This window comes from Tamandua tetradactyla, chromosome 11 (genome assembly GCF_023851605.1).
Source record: "Tamandua tetradactyla isolate mTamTet1 chromosome 11, mTamTet1.pri, whole genome shotgun sequence".
Lineage (NCBI taxonomy): Eukaryota > Metazoa > Chordata > Mammalia > Pilosa > Myrmecophagidae > Tamandua > Tamandua tetradactyla.
In genome coordinates, this window is record NC_135337.1 from 4025709 (window position 1) to 4047317 (window position 21609).

General features: G+C 47.5%; 1 protein-coding gene across 1 annotated transcript in view; it reads right to left on the reverse strand.

Annotated features, from left to right (window-relative positions):
- Nucleotides 1-15170, reverse strand: part of PTGFRN (prostaglandin F2 receptor inhibitor) — an 86387-nt gene extending 71217 nt beyond the window's left edge. The window contains exon 1 of the mRNA XM_077119769.1: nt 14765-15170. Within this exon, the coding sequence (XP_076975884.1) occupies nt 14765-14813 (49 nt within the window). The 5' untranslated portion in view covers nt 14814-15170. The remainder of the gene's footprint in view (nt 1-14764) is intronic.
- Between the last annotated feature and the right edge of the window lie 6439 nt (nt 15171-21609).

Sequence of the window (21609 nt, forward strand, 5' to 3'; positions counted from 1 at the left end):
GTAAGAAAGAACCTCAGTTGAAAATTAGCTGCCTTTCCTCTGAAGAACTAACGAAATAAATGCCCTTTTATTCAAAGCTAACCCGTCTCTGGTACATTGCATTTCTGCAGCTAGCAAACTAGAACCCCATCATATTTTCATAATTTTATATTTCTCTAGCCGTGCTGCTCTCTCTGCTTGAAACAAATTACCCACTCCTTCTCTGCCAGACCTTCCCACCAGCCCAGGTCCCAACCCCAAGTCAGAGTGTGCACCCCAAGGGTCCATGTCACAGCCCTGATCACCCTGAGCTGCCCGGCGTGTCCATCTCCCTCACTGGGCTGTGAACCCCTTGTGGGGACAGACTGCATCCCACCACCCCGCACCGCTCACTCAGTACATGGTGATGTGATGACTGCGGACTCCACAGGCCTCTGCAAACTGGAATTTTAGAACTGCTATCGATCTTCAGATCACCATCTAGGTGGGTTAACAGGAGTCACTTACTCTCACTTATTTCAAAAAATGCCCCTTCATCAAGTTCCCTGTACCTCGGGAAGTGACACGACCCCAAGAGTACCAACCCCGAATACTGCCACAACAATTTTTGCTACCATTAGACTTTGCAGTTAGAGAAAGCCAACTACCTGAGTGTTTTGGGTCCTCACAAAAGGTTTCTAATCCAGACATGGCACCAAAGCCTTTAAAGATACTGAAACAGATAGAGAGGAGACACAGAAAGGTACAGCAGAGCACATCAGTTGTCTTACCTTTTCTGCAAAAGCCCCTCTGCCTGAACTAGCCAGAATGCTCTCCCCTTGCTCTAAACCCTCAGTATTTTTTTGCATGTGTTTCCCTAACATTTGTTGGGTACTTCTCCCACGCTACACCTCTCCTCCTGTGCATATGTCATACCTCCACGCCTAGGGTGCAAGCTATGGGAGTCGGGAGAGTGTGTCAACATCTCCACGTGCCCAGAGCTCTAAACGCATAGCTGACACCGGGAAGACTGTACATACGCCTCTGAACGGGGCAGACAGCGTGAAGAGGCACATGCTATGGGCAGCAGCTCCTTCCAGACATGGGTCAGAGCGTGCTGCCTGCTAGAACAGCAGCGACAAGAGACATCTGGGGTTTGAACTAAGCCAGCTACCCCAAGGCGCCCGAAACATGCATTGGAATTGAAGAAATGTGCTTTTCTATAACATGGACACCCAAGATGACTCCCAGGAAGGGAGAGGATGCCAGCTTGGGATGGGAGAGGTTGTATCAGCCCACAAAGAGAGGAAAGGGTGGAGGGACTGAGAGACAATAATGAGAACCCACGAATCGTCTGTTTTCCACACTAGTTGCCAAGGGGAAAAAAAAATAAACGAAGAAAATCCACATGAGGAAGCACAGAGACTTTCTCATTCCTTCTTTTGGTGTGTGCAGACTCTGTTTTCTCCTAACTTACCCCCCAAACCTCGGTCTCAGAAACGAAGTCACAAGGAATTCTTTTTGACATGCTGGGATGGTCATTAGAAAAGAAAGCACATGTGCAGTCAAGGCCAGCGCACACACAGACAACATCAGCCCCTTTCTGATTTAAGGTCCAGAGGACAGATTTCAGACGCATACGTCACATACGTGTCGTACATGTGTGTGTGTGTGTGTACGTATGTACATGTATACATCCTCACACAGGTTTTCCAAGCACATAAATTCATCACTCACAGACGGGATCGCATACACGCTGGGGCAGGTAAGCAAGAACATGCCCCGCTTGCAGGGTGAGAAAGACAATCAAATATGCATCCTAACAAACAGATCATAAAAGGGAAAAGGGAAAGGAATGTGGCTCGGTGACAGCTGACGACAAAGGAACTGACCCAGGCTGGCCCCATGCAGGCAGCTGCACCTGGGGGCCAGTGCGTTCCTCACCTCTCCAGGGAAGTGGCGCTTGACTTGACAGCAACAAGAGCAAACGGTAGGGAATGATGCCATGGAAAAACAGAAACAAGTGAGGCAAGGGACAGGCCTCGGTGGCTCAGCAGGCAGAGTTCTCACCTGCCATGCTGGAGACCCAGGTTCGATTCCCAGTGCCCACGCCAAAAAAAGATAAAAATTAAGAAGTGAGGCAAGGTGAGTAAAGGTTATAGATGTCATGTCTAAGGGCACAGAGTGAGGGATGCTGGGGAAAACCTCACAAAAGAGGAGCTATCCAAACTCGATCACGGGCTCCATTTTCACAAAGTGTTTAGAGGCCCAAATGCCTTCAATACACACATTTAACAGAACCCAGAGCTTGCACTGTGATGGCCATTTTCGTAGGCCGGCACCCACATCCTGCAGAGTAATCACCGCCCTTAGGCCTGTGGGTAAGTTAACTGGGTCTCAGCACATGGTTCGCTGAGGATACAAACGGCAGCAGATGCCACCTTTTGCTACACGTGCGACACTCCAGGGACGCAGGTGGCAGCGACTACCTAGCGACTACCTTCCCCAGCCACTCACAGGCCAGGTACGCGCCACGCTCCCTGGAACTCACACTCACGTTTCAGATGAAGCTTATTTGCCAGCTAAATTGCTATTAAAGCGGGACTCTGATGAGTAGGCCACATGATGGCTTATAACCACGTTTCCATGGGAAACCAGCTAAGAATCCCCATCCTTCCCCTAAAACTGGTCTGCAGCTCCTATGGGGGATCGTCCTTTGAAGAAACGTTCCAATAAACTACCTAAGGGGAGCATCAGTAATTGTTCTGTGAGCTGTTTTCCTTGGAAACTCACAGTCAGAACTGGGATTATGGCCTGAGTATCTCCTAATTCCGCAGGCGGACCCCACCATGGCATCCCAGCATGCACGCTCTTAGCAGCTCTGTGGGATCTGAGGAGGCTGCCCACAGCACTGAAGGCAACCTGCTCACACTCTTCCTCTCCAGCAACCTCCCTCCCCAGAGTCTAACATGCATATCCCCAGAGGCCCCTCTCTGTCTTTCCCGGCTCAAGCCAGCTAATCCCCACACAGGGAAACAACCCCAACCCATCACGCAACTTCATCTTCCCCCATCACTGAGAAACTGGGCCAGTCGTTTTCAAACCTGAACTGCCTTTCCTGCTCCTTGGCTAAAGACGCTCTCCTGTCCCACCCGCTCCATGGAGCTTCCCCATAACAACAGTTCCTGGCCACAATTTCCTGTAATTCCAGCAGTGCCCATCTGAACAGCCATCTCATAATTCATCCGCTCAGACCTTTACACAGCACCTACAGTCCATTCTGCTGTGCGGTTACAGCTGGTTCTGCTCCCACTTTGGACTCGATCTCCTAATCCCTCTGGACCCTCCCAGAGTGCAGGGAACACAGTAAATATTCCCTGAATGTGATGCTGAGTTAACAAAAGATGAGACCAGAAGGAAAAGTGGGGATGTTTTTGTCTTGCAGGGTAAGGTAGCAATTGGGCACAAATTATTCAGTCCTTCGAGAATCACAGCCTTGTTCACTTTGCCTAACATTACAAAGCACCTACCATGTGCCAGAATCTGTGCTGGGCACTGTGGTTTTTTTTTTCCTTCCTGCTGTGGCTTTTCTATGCCTGCAATAATAAGTATATTCTATTTCTTGTTCCCTCAACTTCAGCTCTATCTCTTGACTCAATATTATGTAAGATGGCGATGATAATAAGATGGTGATGATAATACCTGCATCGTTCCTCTGCTCTCCTCTCTCTCACCCTTCCTCCAACTCCAGAAGCTATCTTTTATTCCACACTCACATTTTGTTCTGTAAGTGCAATTAAGTCATCTACAGATTGACTCTAAAGCCAATCAAGAGTTTTGTGTTTTTGTTTTTTTTTTTAAACCACATAAGTATTGACCATTGGGGACCAAAGAAGGGCGCTAGATTATAATTCCTTTTTTGTAAATTCAATGTTATAATCCCTGGCCACTCGGACGGCAGTGTTCGGCCCTGTGTGCTTAACTTGGAAATCACTGTATGGATTTCTCAATTAAAGATGATGGGCTATAATGTCTTCTAATAAATAAGAAAACATCTGGATGTGCCAGGCTTCAGTAAATGGAAAAATGAATATCTGTGCCAAAAGCTGTGTGTTTTTTGTTTTGTTTTGTTTTTTTACTTCCCACTGCAATATAAGTAAAGTTGCAGTAGCAGCATACTGGACAAGCACTAAATTCGCTAACATTCTGCCCTCAGTACATCCTAGAGAGGGAATGCATTTATGAGGCATTGCTATCACTCTTTTACCTCCAGAATAGCATAAGATAGGAAGCTCTTTCAAATGCAGCCCAGAAGTCACTCCTAGAGGATTTTATGTTAAGCCTCAAAGATACAAGCATCCAAGACAAGGGAGATAACATCGCTGGGCTCAGCAGAAGCCTTGGTAGCAGCACCTCAAGGCGCCATGGAGAGCTGGGCAGCAGCCAACATGCATTGAGGACTGAGGTTGTAAATACAGACGCCTACCAACCATTTGTAGGTTTTCCAGAATGTGTCCTTTTAGCTGGTATTGTACACAACATCAATTCAAACTTCCCCTTTCAGACTAAAAGGAATGAAAGGAAAGGAAGTCCCCAAACACTGGGAATGCATTTCGTAGTCAATAAAGGCTATTGATCAGAGATATGTGAATTTCAACTTGCTCAGCCTTGAGGAACGGTGTAAAATCCAAAGTCATGTCAATATTTGGACACAGATATCTGTGCCTCTTCTTGCTGTGCTCTGGAGTGTTTAGGAAAAGCTGAACCTGTGGCACAGAACCATCTACGAGGCTCTTCCCTAGACTTAAAGGCTAAATGTGGAAGAAGCCATGAGCCGTATTTCTGAGGATTGAGACCTGATTACTTAGCTCTAACTTTCTTGAGGCTGACATCCTCAATCTAAACGTGCAAACACAGCCTGTCAACTAGCAATGCTTTATTGGTTTTACTGTTTCTGTGGGACCCTGACTTTTTTCAAAAATCTGTCTAAAAGCCCAGTTAGCCTGGTATGGAGGACATGTACCAGATTCAAGTATATACCCAAAAGTCACGTCCTTCCCAGAACCTGTAATGTAAACGTATTTGGAAATAGGGTCTTTACAGATATAAGTAATTAAGATGAGGTCATACCAGATTTATAGTGGGCCCTAAATCCAATAACTGGTGTCCTTATAAGAGAAGAAGAGGATGCACAGAAATGCGCACATATGGGAAATGCCATGAGAAGGCGGAGGCAGAAGTGATACAGCTACAAGCCAAGGGTCACCAAGGATTGCCAGCAACCACAAGCAGCCAGGAAAAGGCAAGGAAGGATTCTTTCCTACGGCCTTCAGAGGGAACATGGCCCCACTTACATTCTGATTTCAGGCTTCTAGCTTCCCAGAACTGCGAGAGAATGAATTTCTGTTGTTTTAAGCCACCCACTTTTGGGTACTTTGGGATAGGGCTCTAGGAAACTAATACAGGATACTCCCACAACCTGGAGAGCTGTGGGGGAAACGCTCCCATTTCCCAGCACAGGAAATGAGCTGGAATGAGGAAGTAGTTGGTGATACAGTAACAGAATGAACACTTCCCAGAGCCCTCTGTGCACCAACCACTTGGTGGGAGAGAAGTGTCAGGCAGGTGAAAGAGAGCGGAGAGGGGGCTGCAGATAGGAAGAGTGCTCGAGAAAATGGGCGAGAAGCCAGGGAAGCCAGGGCTGGATGGAGCAGCCCATATGGCCAACAGCAGGGGGTCAGCATGGACTCAAAGAATTCTGGAGATGGAAGGGGGCCTTTGGGATCAGCGAATCCAACTCCTTATTTTTACAGGGGCTAAGAGCTACTCGGCAACTTGCTCAAGGTCACAAAACCTTGAGTGGAATAGCTAGGGCTAGAATCCAAGCCTCCTTCTTAAAAGACAAGGGAACCAATGTTACCACATTTTTTGCTAATTTGTATCAATTTCCTTCCATGCTTTCAAAAGATACATTTTGACACTGAATGATCTGGATCAACACAGGCAGAATAGTTTGTGTGGTTAAGAGCCCAGACTATAGAGCCAGACAGTCTGGATTTGACTCCCAGCAGCTCTGCCCCTTACTGTGTGACCCTGAGCAAGTTATTAACCTTTCCGTGACTCAGTTTTCTCTTCTATCAAATGGGGGTAATACCAGGACCTGTATCATGGGGTTATGAGGCCCTCTAAATGAGTCAATCTGTGGAAAGTGAGATGCCTGGCATCAAATAAATGCTGTTACAGGTTGCTATTACTGAGGGAGGAAATAACTCCCCCAGTTTGCCACCTTCCCAGCATACTTGTCCCCCAAACCCCAAGTCACTTTAGTCACGGGTTACTACCGATTTCCTGAAACACCTGGGACTAATGCTTCTTAAAAGTCTCCCTGTCGTCTCCTAATCCTCTCAGGCCCACCCTAAACAGATGTCATGGCTAAATTTGCCAAATGGCAGAAGAGGCAGAAGAAAACTCTGGTTTCCCCCACCCCCAGCCCTGATTTCACCTTCCAAGAAGTCAGAAGTTATGCCTTTTGAATATAATCACTTACTTTTTTCTAGCTTACTCATTCCCATGTCCCTTTGGATCTGACTTTTGACTCTTCATGTCCTCTAGTCCTTCAACCCTCCAGGTTCATCAACCCCATGGCTTCACTCATTCCTCCTCACCTGCCTATCCCACCGGGACTCCTTGGCCAACTTCTCTGTGACGGTCTCACCAGCACCTTAAATTCCTTTGTCCCCTATCCTCCCACCTTCGTCCCATGGAGATACGACACCATGTCCCTCCCTCTGCTCCCAGGCTGCCAAACTTGGTAGGCTAAAGTCACAGGACGGGCAGACTGGTTCCACTGGACCTGTGCCATCCCCAGTGTTTCATCGCTAACTGAACACCTGCCATATTCCCACGGTGCACTCCTCTAGCTCTCACTCTGCCCACGGCACCTGCCTCAGAGGCCTCTGGGAAAGCCTGGGACGCCGGCAAACCTCTGCGCCTAGCACCCTTCCACACGAGGACTTCTCACACTTCAGTGTGCATTCCCACCCCAGGGATGCTGTTAGAACGCAGACTCTGAGTTCAGGTGGTTGGACTGGGCCCTGACATTCTCCCAGGGGCTGCCAATGCCGCTGGTCCCCAGGCTGCACACTGAGAAGCAAAGTTCTAGGAACTTAACGTACATTATTTTTAGTGAGAACAAATTTCTGTTTTTCTAGACTGATGTTTTTAATTTTCACAACAAAATCTACAAAAGAGACATTATTTCAATTTCACAGATGTAGAAACTGAGGTTCGGAGAAGTTAAGAAATGTGTCCAATAAACAAAATGTGCTGTATACACACACTGGCAAAGTACTTGGCTGCAAAAAGGAGTGAAGTTCTGATACCTGTTACTCTATGGATGAACCACGCAGGTATCAAAATTGAGTGAAATAAGCCAGACACAAAGAACAAATATTGTTATGATTTCACTTATACGGAATACTAGAATATGTAAATTCGTAGAGACAGAAAGGAGATTAGAGGTTATCAAGGGCTTGGAAGGTGAGTGAACAATGAGGAAATATTGCTTATCAGGGACAGAGTTTCTGTCCAGTGTGAAGAAGAAGTGCTGGCAATGGATGGTGGGGACAGTAACACAATATGGTGAATGTAACTAATACCACCGAACTGTACACGAGAGTGGTTTAAAATGAGAAATTTTATATTGTGCATATATGGGAGGGAGGAAGGAAGGAGGTGAGAGAGGAATGAGGCCAGGTGCCCCAGGTTTCCACCGCTCAGAGACAGGATTCAAACGGAGGGTTGGTGTCAGAGCCTGAACCCTATTTTTTTTTCCCAACACAGTGATTTTCAATTCCAGGTTCGGTGTGGGGAGGGTATGGAAAGCCCAGTTTTAAAACACATGCAATGGTTTATTATAATTCAAACTATTGAAATCATGCAATGGTTTATTATAATTCAAACGACTGAAATCTTAGCTGAAGCGGGTGGGAGAAATGTAGGCTCTAAAAAGGTCACAAAATCCCTGCACTAGAGACTCCTGACAGCTGAAGACTGAGAAACGGCTCTTCGGATGCAGGTTAATTCCACATCGACATAGAAGAAGTATCCAGAGGAACACAGGGGAAACTTTAAATGTGTGCGGAGAATGAAAAGGAATACACAGATGACCTTGAACTGGCGTCCAGCGACTCTGGGATCACTCTTGGGGCTGAAGACACTTGAGAGCCCTACAGCGACTGCTTACCATCCCCCCCCCACCCACACATGCTCCCCTCCGCATCCTTCCCCCTCTCCCTCCTCTCCTCTCTCAGGAGAGGGCTCAGCGCTCATACTCGCCAAGGCCAGCCACTCCATCTGAGCTGCAACCACACTGTGGCACCTTCATCTCAATCACCCAAGTGGGGCTGGACTTTCTGAGCACTGTCCCATCCACAGCATCTAACGTATCCTTGGAGGGCAGAGCTGAGCCTGCTTCATTCACTGCTGAACCCTCAGCACTTCTGGCATGTAGCAGTGTGCACTGGCTCAACAGGTGAATGAATGAATGAGCCACTCATTCTGTCAACTGAGCTTCTCAAGCTTCCATCTCCAAATAGTTCATTCCAAAGCTGGGGGGAAGGGCTATGATTCAGCAGGTGAAAAATGGGACTGCCAACCTTCATCAAACCACAACCTACACGAGAAACGATAGTACCAGTCGGGGTCTCTGGGTAAACAGGGCTTCTGGTTTAGAGGCAGCGCCTGGCTTGTGAGCCCAATACCCAGGGGCCGAGGGCATCAATTTGGTAACATTTGTACAACCCACCCAAATTCAAAGCGGGTCCCCACTGGGAAGTGCTGGTGTGGTCCAGCTCTAAACAAGGACAAGGAAGAGCCATGAGCAGGACATTCTTGGCTCAGTCTCACTTTTAAGGTCGGAGAAGCAATCCATCTGTCCACACACTGCCTCTAGTTCATTAGGATTCAAAGGTAGCACCCATTCTGAAATGCGTCCTGAACCCCTAAGCACAATTCTGTTCTTCACGCTTCTAAGTCGAATTCATCCTAGACAGAGTAACACCAGCCACGCACGGTACTTCTCCACCCCCCTAAAATATCCTGAGTGATGTAAATGCCTTCACGTTCCAGCTGCTTATCAAGGTGTGAAACAGGATGCAATTAAAGTCCCAGAACATCATACTTAAACTTGAATCATGCTGCTTAGTGACTCCATAATCCAGCACAAACACTTAGGGAGTATTGTGGAAAAATCAGCATTCAGAGAACACAAACGGATGCACGGTGCCATTATCTGTAGACTACTGGATGCCACGCTCCTGCCACACCACAGCACTGACTACTTGGTATAATGCTCTCGCTTCCCAAAGGCTACCGTTGGTGTGGGGAAAAATATTCCAAGATCAAAAAACCACTGACTGTGCCAACTGCAGCACTTCACCTTTTCCATAAGATAAACTGCAAAGAATTTTTGCCAGTCCGAGCTATTTTCCCAAAGCAGAGAGTCAAATGGCCTTGCTGCCCTGCCTTTAAGAAACCAATGCAATTAAACTGAATAGCTATGAACTGCACTGACAGCTTCCCCCACACACACCCAAACTTCATTTGAAAAAGTGAGACACAGACAGACAAGCACACACCTTATTTAACTGCCAGACACAGCGCCAATATGAAAATGTGCATTCGGTCTATGGAGGAAACATAGGCTCAGCAGGTCGTCACTGAAACAAAATAGTCATATAAACGCCGACCAGCCCTACTGCCTTGTAAGGGATGCTCGCTGACAACTAGAGTTCCTATTCAGCAGGCTAATAAGAATAATTATAGCCAGGGCAGGCATTAATCAGCTTGGCAGCTACAGGAATTCTGTTAACAAGGCTAAAATGAGTGCCAAGGAATCTCTGAAGGCCACAGCACTTCAAAGGCCGTTAAGCCGGATGGATTCACGAGGGTTCCGCCTGGGAGCCCACCTCCTCCTTCCTTGCTTTCTGGAGAAGGCTGCATTCCGCCCCTGTCCCCAGGGCTGACATGGTGAGGAACCCCGAGCAGGGCTGCTAGGGCTGCGGAGCTGCTGCTTCTCCAAGAAGCATCCGGCAGGGCTGTCCCTTCAGGAAATACAATTAGACTGTGGTCCCCTCAGACCCTCCTCTTTAGAACTGTGCTTTTGCCTTCAAACCACTATAACCGCTTCCCTCCTAAACTGCTCTGAAGCAGCACATAGGATAACGTTATGGCAAGCAGCACTCAACAGTTCCTCAGTAGAAGCAAAATGGAATCCTGGAAACAAATCCTGGCTCTGCTATGGATTAGCTATATGATACTGGATAAGTCATTTAACTTTTCTGGGCATCAGTTTCCACATCTGAGAGAGTAACAGTCCTTTCTCCAAGGGTTACTGTGAGGATTAAATCAGAGACAATGTATAAGAGCCTGTCATTCCAGATGCACTCTATAAATAGTAGCTATTATTACTCCATACCTACCAGGTACAGAACCCTGTGTAGAAGTTATGAGGAAAGAACAAACAAAATATTCAGTATACAGACACATGCTCGTTGCATATGAATGGCGATGCCTGGGAAGTGGGAGGGTGGGGGGCATTTTTCTTTTTACCTTATATCCTCCATCGCTGACACAGAGACTGCTGGCTGTCAACCCAATTCTTCCCTTCTTCAAAGCAGCTGGCACATGGCTGCCTGGCTCCTCTGCTTCCCCTGTGGTTAGTGTGGCATGGGGGCCAAACTCTCTCCAGCACAGCGTGTGCAAAAATGATGCATGCCACTTCCAAGCTTGGTCCACGAAACCTGCCACATAATTTCCCCTATGCTCCTGCTCCCTTCTTGGGGTTGTAAGATGACAACCAAATGGTCTTGGAAGACACAGGTTGAAGCCAGCAGAGCTAAGCCTGGGAGCCCGGATGAGCCTGGGAAGCACGGTTCCCACCCAAAACTTCATCTGAAACAATCCCTGGGGACTGTTGCCAAGACTCCTATTCTTTGAATCACTATACTTTGAGTCTATTAAAACAGTTTAGCCTCCACAATTAATACAATACCCTTTTACAGTATCATAATTTAAAAATAAAGATGCAAGACTTTCGTAATTTAAAAATTATGGTGAACGATTTGCAAAAATAAAGAAGAGACACAGATTAAAAGAACATCTTACTCTCTTTGCCATCTCCATAACATCTACTCTCCAATTCATGTTTTACACTAGCACCAAAGCTGTCCTCCTCAATTTAGCCTCCACAATTAATACAATACCCTTTTACAGTATCATAATTTAAAAATAAAGATGCAAGACTTTTGTAATTTAAAAATTATGATGAGTCACAGTGTCATGTTAACCTCTGCTCCCCTGGAAACTTTCAGTGGCTACCTATTGCTCACAGATAAAAGAATGTATACTTATTTAATCAGCCGGCCAATATTTATCAAACACCTATTACGGGCCAAGCATCTTATTAGTAATAGGGATACTATCGTAAGACCAACATAGTCCCTGCACCAAGAGGATATAATCTGGGTGGGGATTTAAATGAGGGAACAGACAATTATAATACATTGAGATAAAGAAATACCATGATGGGAGAAGCCCAGACTGCCTGCAATACCCGCAGAGCCAGCAAACCCAGCTCTCAGGTTCAGACTTCTCAGCACAACACACAGAGCCTTCAGATCCACCCCAAACCCACATTTCCAGTTTGCACTCACTGTATCCTTCTCTTCCCACCTCCAGTTACAAGAACATAACTACCATGTCTGAATAAACCATGTACTTTCAATACTCCATGCTTTATGTCATTCCCCAGAGCCCGGAATACTTTCTCATTCTTCCTTTCAAAATTCTAATTATTTTCAAGGTCCAGCTCAGAAGTCACCTCTTCAGCAGAACCAATCTCAATCTTCAAGTCAAAATGAGCCATCCTCTTCTTCACTTCCTACCCAAACTTGGTTTCTAAGTCAGGTATTTCCTTCTGTCTCACAGTCAGCTGTTTCATTATCCACCCACTCAGTGGGATATTGTGTCCTGGTCACTTGTCTAAGACTCCCAGTACTGAACACACTCTTACAGAGAAAGTGGACACTTGAGAAATACTGTATTGGATGGATGGACCAGACAGGGCAGGCACAGGAAATAGAAGTGAAAACCTGCTCTATGAAGCTGGAGTGGGTACTAGAGTGATTTTAGTAGGCAGACTTAAGAAAGCTTCATGGAGGAAATGAATTTTAGGGAACAAAAGAAATGCACAGACAAGAATAGAGAAGGAGGAGGGAGTATGCCAAGACCACGGGAAATGGAAAGGCCAGGAGGTACAAGTATATTCTATGTAAAGGATAGTAAACCTAAATGAAGCATCTAAACCAGAGAGAAGGATGGGAGTGGCAGAGAGAACACAACGAGCAGCATTCCTTGGAAGAAAAACCTAAGGAACCAATGAACAAAAGTGGAACCCCCTTTAGAAAAATGATGAACTTAAAAAACACCAACCAGGAAGATGGCAGAAATTATCTGCGTAGGGAACCACAAGGACCTCGGCTGGGGCGGTAGCTGTGGAAATGGAAAGGGAGGGAAGAAGCATGAGCATTGCTCGGAGAAAACCCGCAGCTCTGAGGGACTGCGTGAACATGGTAATCGAAGGACGCAGTGACACCAAGATTACGCCCAAGTTGCAATACAGGAGGAAAGATGATCTTGTTTATCAACATATTAAGTTTCAGGAATCAGTACAGTGCTGGAGGGGTGTAAAGTAAGAAGGGCTTCCTAGAGGTCAACTTAGAGTCATATCGAGTGAGATTCTATGGGGGCAGTTATTACATGCAACATCCAATTCAGAAAACAGTTGAAGGAAAAGGCATCCGCTAGCTGGTTGACACTACAGAAATTCCTTGTGTGCGGTTAACCTGAGACATCTAGCCAGGGCAGGACACACTGGTGTACAACCAATACTTCCCCAAGCTGTGACTGCCTCACTTCTGTTTTGCTTTTTCCAGTTTCTCTTTGCTCCTGTTCCCTTTTCTTTCTTACCACAGTTATTCAAGAGTATTCTTTCCAAACTTCTACCTCACCCCACACTACACCAGTTGCAAACTGCACAACTCTAGGGGAATCATTCACACAGGCCGCTCCAAGATTTGTGCAGTGTACAACTTGTACAGCCACAGGCTGTGGCCCTTCTTGGTTGAGATGCCTAAGTTCATTAATGGGTGTGGACTATCTCCAGCAGTGTGCAAAAGACAAACTTACAAGGGGTCTGGGATGAAAGGGGAAGATTAAAAGCGCTAGGGTTAGAGGGCAGGCAACGGTGGCTCAGGGGCAGAATTCTCTCCTGCTGTGCCAAGAGACCCAGGTCCGATTCCTGGAGACTGCCCATGCTGAAAAAAAAACCACTAGGGCCAGAGACCTTAGAAGAGATAGTACAAAATTAAGTGAAAGATCTGGATGCTTTCTGCACACAGGTTGCAGGTGAAGGAATGTGGCTAGATGAGATTTTAGGGAGTGAGTGCAAGAAATATCCTCAGAAGTGAAGGAAGAAAACACAGTTGCAGCTAGAAAGGCTGGTACACCAGCAGCAGGACTCACAGGAATTGGGACACCGTGGGCCTGGGGTCCAGAAGGAGGAAAGTGGCCATGGAAAGCCTCCACTGGGCCCCTATGGCCATTAAGTGGAAACAGTCATTTACCCTGGGCCCAGCTGTGGCCTGCCTGGAGTGGACACCAGGCACCATGCAATCTGTAAAAGATTCAGATCTGCCTTCCCTGGGGCTGGAAAGAGAACCTGAGGTCAGTTCAACCAGCACTCATTTTGTCCTGGCTGACACCAACCAAAAGGGTCCATGAGTGTCAAAGCAATTAAAGGTCAGCCCTCAAATACCATGCTGGCACTCAATAAATGGATGTATTTCTGTGGCTGATTAAGATAATCTTAATATCCACATGCATGGAGTGAGATGGAAACGGAAAAAAAAAAAGACACGAAAGATTCCTTGGGTTGGGAGAAGGGCACTGGGCCACATTATCGAGTGGGCACCAAGGGTTTCAGAGCTCGACAGACAAGGGACGATAAGGGAGGAAAAGTAACAGGTAGAAAAAGTTGGAGGAGGCAAGGCTCTCAGGTCTTTGTGTGTAAATTTGCAGCCAGGCAGCTTCAAGCACAGCTATTCTTACGGCAGAAGATCCAGCCACAATCTGAACGTGGGGGCCCGGGCATCCCGATTTTTATGGCAACGCTCTGGGGACACCCCGTGACCTTTGCAGAAGGAAGTTGGTGGATTCCCTCGCTTCCCTGGAAAGGCAACTCAGAGTGGGCTGACGTGTATGCAGAGAGGGTCGGTCAGTGGCGGTGATGGCGGGCAGGGCAAAGGCTCCCGTTTCCGCTCTCAGGCTGGGGACGCCGACCAGGAACCGCAGGCACCTACTGGGCCGCGAGTTCAAGGTGAGCCGCGTCCCCGGCGGCCAACAGGTAGCGGGGGGGGGGCTGGAGGGAGCCACGCGCGGGCCCCTCCCCCTCCGCCACCAACCCCCCCCCCCGCCCCGGTGCACGCGGGCGGCGAGGCTCGGCCTTGCAGAGCGGCGACTGGCACCCCGCGCGCGGGGGTCGGGGCGGGTTCGCGCCCCGCTCAGGACAGCCTCGCGGCCGTCCCCACCCCGCCGCGCCGCCCAGCCCAGCCGAGGCCGAGGCCCCCCCACCCCGGGGAGCGGCCCGGGCACCCTCGGCGCTCCAGGCCGCGCGCTGCAGCCGCACCCCGCCGGTCGCCTCCAACCCCCCCTCCCCGGGGCCCTGCCGAGCCCCGCGCGCACTCACCCAGCCACAGGAGCGCCAGCAGCAGCGGCCTCGGCGCCCGGCGCCCCATGCTGGCCGCGCGGGCGCGACTCTCGCCGTCCTCCTCCTCCTCCTCCTCCTCCTCCTTCCCCGCCGCCTCTCCTCGTCCTCCTCCTCGTCCTCCTCCAGCTCCGACTGCTCCGGAGACCGCGCTCCTCCGCCTGGGCCGCGCGCCTGCTCCGCTGTCTTCTGGAGCCGAGGAATCCCAGCGCTGGGGCCGACGTGCGCCCCTTTTCTCCGTTTGCCCCCTCCCTCCCTCCCTCCCCCTTCCCTCCCTCCAGCCGCCCGGGACGGGGATCCGGGCTCCGGAGCCGGCCCGGCGGACCCGAACGTGCAGCCCCGACCGCTTCCCGAAAGCAAAAGGGAAGAACCGCAGCGCCCGCCCGCCCGCGCCTCCCACCCGGCGCTTTGCCAGCAACAAACACAAACTTTCCCAAGCCCCTCCCCGCTCCAGGTAACGGAGGAGGCGCCCGGCCACCCGCTTAAAGGGGAGGAGGCGTCGGATCCCACCCTGCTCTCCCGTTGGGGCCCCCACCCCACGATAAACTCTCCTCCGACCTTTAAAAGTTGGCCTTGGAAAGACTTGTCTGGAAATCCCACCCGCTCAGTGCGGTCCCGGGACGCCCCTTTGGAGTCATCGACAAATCCCGCAGCCAACTCCCCACCGCCTCACCCTCTCCTGCTCGAGCTAAGCACCCCACCATCCAGCCATCGGGTTCTCACGAAGAGTTGCTTAGACAGCACTGAAAGGAAAATACTTTCAAGGCCGTGGATTCCAGCTTCTTTATCTGAAAGGGGCCTAAAGTGCTCCCCAGTGCTTCGCAGCAAAGTGGCAGGACCAAACCAAGGATCTCATTGACACTTTTCACTGCCTGGTGTCTGGGTGGGCCTCCCCTCCCCGCTTCCCACTATGCACTCATTTTCTTGGGGCTATGGAACGGATTAGACCAGCTTCCCACAAATGCACTCATTTTTTAAAGCCCTAAGTGTATTAATAGCTACAGGACTTCATGTGGGTGTACCCTTAAGATTCTACATGCATTGCTTCAAGTGGCCACAACTGGTTGCCAATAAAAACTGTCAGCCCCCCCACACGCCGCCCCCAAGCCCCGCCATAGGGTTTTGTGCTTTTGATTTGAATACAGAAGATCGCACAGCATTGGGAAAATAGTTGGTGTTCATTGTCTGAAATTTCACGAGCATGATTCATACATACAGAGAGCTGCCCTCACCCCCAGTGCCCCCTCACCACAACTTTTCATTAATATGTGCAAAACAAATCACAGATGTGACTGGGGAAGCTACCCAGATGAGGGGAGAGCAACACTGCTTCTGCTCTGAAGCATCATTATTTCCACTCACAGACATGTGATTTAGCCAGGTGTGAACCCCTCTGAAAGAAACTTAGAGTTCATTCCGGCCTTCCAGCTTTCAGTCATGCTATTTACCCGCCCTGCACCCCTTTCCCCTCCCATCCCAATCCTTCCCTAGAACTTCTCTATGAAGTTTTTCAGTTTTACTTAACCAACTTTGAGGGCAAGCCTAATGCTAGACCCTGAAAGGTGCTGGAGCTACAGAGCCCAGTAAGGCCTGGCTCCCACAGGAGCTCAGATTTCAGCTCATCCCCATCATTTCCCTGTCTTCAGCCCACACAGTGGCTTCAAGTCTGAACCACACATTTTGGCCCTTGATTGTGTTCGCTTTAGTAGCACATGGGCACTGTGTGCTCCCATCCCTGTCTAATAATGGAAGGGCCTTAGAGATTGTCCCATCCGCTTGTATCCCCAGTGTTCTAATGGTCCTTGCTATAAATTCTCGTTTAACACACAAGTGCAAGTCTGGGAGCACGCCAGGCATGTAGTAGGGCGTCAATAAGTATTTACAGCATGAATTGATACGGGGCATTGGGCTAGACCTGGGACTACAGAGAACTAAGACAGTACCTGCCCTCAAGGTAATTACAGTCTAGAGGGAGGAGGGTGGGAAGTGTGTAAAATCAATTAAGTACATCACAACTTAACGTGTAACAGCATGTCCAAGGTACAACGGTGACCAAACAAGGGAGTGGTGAGTCCCGGGGAAGGTTGTCAGAAAAAGCTTCGAGGACGTGATAACTTTAAAGTGAGCCCTGAAAGATTAGCAGGTCTGTTGCTGGGAGGTGTAGAGGTGAGCCTTACGTCATCGTCTAAGGAGATGTGTGTCCTTAATCGGACGGGCTTCCCCAGGTGTTATTAAATTAAGTAGGTGCATCTTAGAATCTTGGAAATAACCGCTAGTGGTTGCGATGGAAAGAATAAATAAGACTGTTGAGGATGAAAAGAGGAAGAAGGATTGGAGCGGAGAGTCTGTTGGTGGTGGGCAGTCAACTGGGTCACAAAAGTCAACCAGAGAGAGCCGTTCTTTAGAGCAGAAAATGAGTGTCAGTTAGTAATTACAGACAGTTGGCCGTAACCACCACTCCCTTTACCTGGGTCTGACTATTAAAGCATAAAATCTTTCTCTGGCACCCCCAGCAGAGCCCAGCACAATTTGTTCACTCATGACTCTGCAACCTGATCATGCTTTTGTTATGAAAGATATTTATTTGCCAGAGTGAGTAACCTCCTATTTGCTAAGGCTTTTGCCCCAAACCAGTTGTTCTCTCTTTGGTTAATCTGTGTGGCCAGCCTGGGGCAGGAAGACTCACTCTCTAGCAATCCTAACCCATCCCCACCTCCAAGGAGCGCCAATCCCCTCTGCGGTTTTCTTTACCTAATCACCATGTCACTCAGGAGTGATGGTCACAAGTCCTCATCTCTGGATGGGTGTTTTGTGGCACTGCCCCTGACAACACAATAAGGGTGTACATGCCCCCTCACTCAAACAAGCTTTCCTGCTGAGGTTAGGCAAAAACACCTTATTATTTAACATCAAGAATGAAAATGTTAAAAAGGCTCCCAATGACTGAATGGTTGATTATCCTGATATTCGCCCAGGCTTGCTGTGTTGGCTCTGCCACCTCTACCACCCCATACACGAAAAGGCAGAGGCACGAACTGACCTTGACCCCTCCTCCTTCAGTGGAGTCATGGGGGAAGGTGTGGGCTCAACAGCAAAGTTCGTTCCATTTTCTTCTTTTCTTTCATTCACTATATTCCCTCTTTTGTGTCCAGATATATATTTCCCCCATTGAAGTTAAACAAGGGACTATTAATCAAAAAGAAACTTAAGATTTAACAATAGAATTGGAGAATGAAATTGAGTTAAAGGGGAAGAGAAAGGGAACATTTATTTTCCAATAAGTGGGAGTCATTCAGTATTGGGGGGCAGGGGGCCACCGGAAAGTCATGAGGGGCTTTGGTGAGGAGCTGCAACACCCACGGGGGGTCTCATCCATCTGGAATGGGTTGAACACTCACTCTCTGTGACCTCCCAAAGCGCTTTCCTTCCTAGAAGGCTGAAACAGGACATAGGAGAGAAAGTGTTCTCAGAGGACTTAGAACTCTACCGGACTCCACTTCCGCCGGCCCTGACTGTCTCCTGGCACCCACCCCGCGGAGACTTTACTTCTACAAAGGACACCCAGGTGGAGGGGTGTGAGGAGAAAAGAAGAAAATGGAACGAGCTGGGGCTTTTGCAGCGACAGCTCACCACAACAGGGAGGGCATTATTATTTTGTTAAGAGTATACAAGACCTTTTTTCTGGAAGAGCTTGTAAGCTAATTTAATGTATCAAAAGACCTCAAATGCTGGCGAACGATGGGGAGAAGATTGACGCCAACAGAGCAAAGGAAATCAAAAGGAAGGTTAGTAGATAAGAGAGGTACAAGCCATTATGTGTAGCGTTCTGCAAATATGCCATCATCTGAGCTGAAAATGTCTCCTAAAATGAATAGAGACAGCAGAGTCTACTGTGAAAGTATTAGCAATAGTTGGAGGAAACTGCAGGGTGTAGATGGAGTAGATTCTTTACTGTGGGTCAGGAACACCCCAGGTGGTAACACCCACAGGTGTTTGTCTGGACTGACTTTCCCTTATCCAGTCTTGTGCCCTGGCACAGAGCTGGGTGTGCTAGTGGGAGGGGCTCTGATGCCAAACGGGAAGGCACATTACCCCTGTCTTCGCACACTTACGTGCTTGGTCTCCTCTTCCCTTCCCTCTACCATTTCCCCACCAGCCTTTCTCACCGTACTTGAGCTCTATTTCTGTATTCAACAGTAATATTATCTTAAGTTCTAGGCACTACATTTTCAAATGCATCCAGAGTAAGTTGCTAGTTAAAAATACAGGACGCCCAGTTACGTTTGAATTTCAAATAGATGGCGAATAATTTTGAAAAATTACTCACTGTTTATCTGAAATTCAGAGTTGGCTGGGTATCCTGTATTTTTATTTGCTAAATCTGGCAACCCTCATCCAGAGAGGAGCTAGCCTATCTGAAAATAGTTTCTTCTGGAAGAGTCAGAGAAGACAACAGGGAGAGCTGAGTAGTTATCTTCAGATATTTTTGGAAGTTTTGCATTTTAAACAAGAATAGACTTGCCTTGGGGTGTTACTTTGAGCCACTGCATAAAAATTGCCAAGAGACAGAGTTGGCCTTATTTGTAATAAATAGAGTTAGCTCAGTGATGAGGGGCATGCCATTTTATAAGGGTGGTACTGCTCCTCTCTGAAAAGCATTCAGTCAGAGCTTAGATGTCTCCCTATTTACTGCATTAGGTGGGGCCTGGACAAGCTGATCTCTGATGAAAGACCTTTCCAACCTCAAGAGCGTGTGATTTATCAGAGTCCAGACAACTCTCTTAGCTAGCTGCACTTTCCAGTTTCCTTGTCCCCGCTGCTCCTACCTGTTCTCTAACTTCTGTTCAGTGAGTGGATACCCCTTTGGGCTGGGCTGGATGTGTATGTGTACGACCACAGGCTGTGGCCCTTCTTGGCTGAGATGCCTAAGTTCATTAATGGGTGTAGACTATCTCCAGCAGTGGGCAAAGTAAGCAAGTACAGTACAAGTTCCTTCTACTGGAAGGAAGGACAGGTCAATCTTTCTAAAATCTAAGTCATCATGCCCCTCATCACTGAGCTAACTCTATTTATTACAAATGAGGCCAACTCTGTCTCTTGGCAATTTTTATCCAGTGGCTCAAAGCAACACCAGGGAACTTTCATCTCCAGGGAACATGGTTTTATTACAAAAACCTAGGATGGGGGGCAGGGGTGCAAGTTCTGTAGTAGAATTCTCGCCTGCCATGCAGGAGACCCGGGTTCGATTGCCAGCCCATGCACTTCCCAAAAACCAACAAACAAGCAAACAAAGAAAAAACAAACAAACAAACAAAAATTCTGCAAATGGTGCTGCAATAACAGGATACTCACATGGAAAAAGAATGAGGTGTGACCCCAGGCATATAGCACACACACAAAAAAAACCTAGGACAGCTATCTCTTCCTATCTACTTACTCTACTGGAAGGAAGGACAGATCAATTTTTCTAAAATCCAAGTCATCACTTTTGAGACATTGCCCAATTTCTAACCACTTTGTAGTTTATAATCCCCCTAACAAGCCACTTAGGGAAATAGTATATTTTGCAACTTCGTATTTGTTGGACGGTACACAGGGAATGGTGCTAGCAGGTTTGTCACACCTGCTTTAATTTTTTTCCTAGGCTAAAATCATTGTGTCCATGCTTTATGACGAAGTTCACCCATTTACCTGAGTTAGAAAGAATTACTTTTGTTTTTTACTTTTTAGTTTGAAATAATTTCAAACACAGTATAGTTGCAAAAATAATACAAACCCCATACAGAGAACTCAAACATACTCCCACTCCACCCGAGATACCCAAATCTACCAATTTAACAATTTGCCACTTTTGCCATATCATTCTGTCTACCATCTATTTTTTTTTTTTTTTTTTTTTTTGGCATGGGCAGGCTCGGGGAATCGAACCCAGGTCTCCGGAATGGCAGGCGAGAACTCTGACACTGAGCCACCGTGGTCCTGTAATTGACTTTTGAGAGCAGGTTGCATATATTATACTCTGTGTACACGTGCTGCTTGTACATTTCCTACAAACAAAAGATATTCACTTATGTAGTTAGCTTAAATGCAATTGTCAATTAAATGCGGAAATTTAACATTGACATAAAGCTTACAGTTTCTATTCCAATTTTTTCTTATGTCCCCATAATATCCTTCAGAGCCTTTTCTTCTCTATGCTTGGATCCCATCCAATATCATGTATTACATTTAATTGTCATTATTTCTTTAGTCTCTCTGTCTTTTTTTTTAATTGTGGAAACATATATACAACATAAATCTTTCCATCCCAGTACCTTCCAAGCATAACGTTCATAATGTTACAGTACCCTAACCACCATCCTTTACTAGAACTTTCCCTTCACCCCAGACAGAACGCTGTATTTTCATTTTGCATCACCTCACCCATTGCCCTCCCTCTCCACCTCTGGCAACCTGTACCGTACTTGCTGTGTGCAGGGGTTTGCATACTCTCTGATATTTTCTCTGTGGTTACCATGAGGCTTAAATTTAACATCCTAAATCTGTAACAATTTTGTTTGCTTTGATACCAATTTAACTTCAATAACCTATAGAAATTATGATCCTTTAATTCTCCATCCTTCCCCCCTCTAGGTAGTATGTTTACACATTGTGAGTCCAGAACCATTGACTAACGCTACACTTTTTAACATTTGCCTTTTAGATCCTGTAGGAAATGAAAAGTGGAGTTACAAATCAAAAGTACAATACAGTGCCTGCCCATGCAAAAGGGAAAAAAAAGTATAACAGTTCAGGCATTAATATTTACCACATCTTCACCAGACATG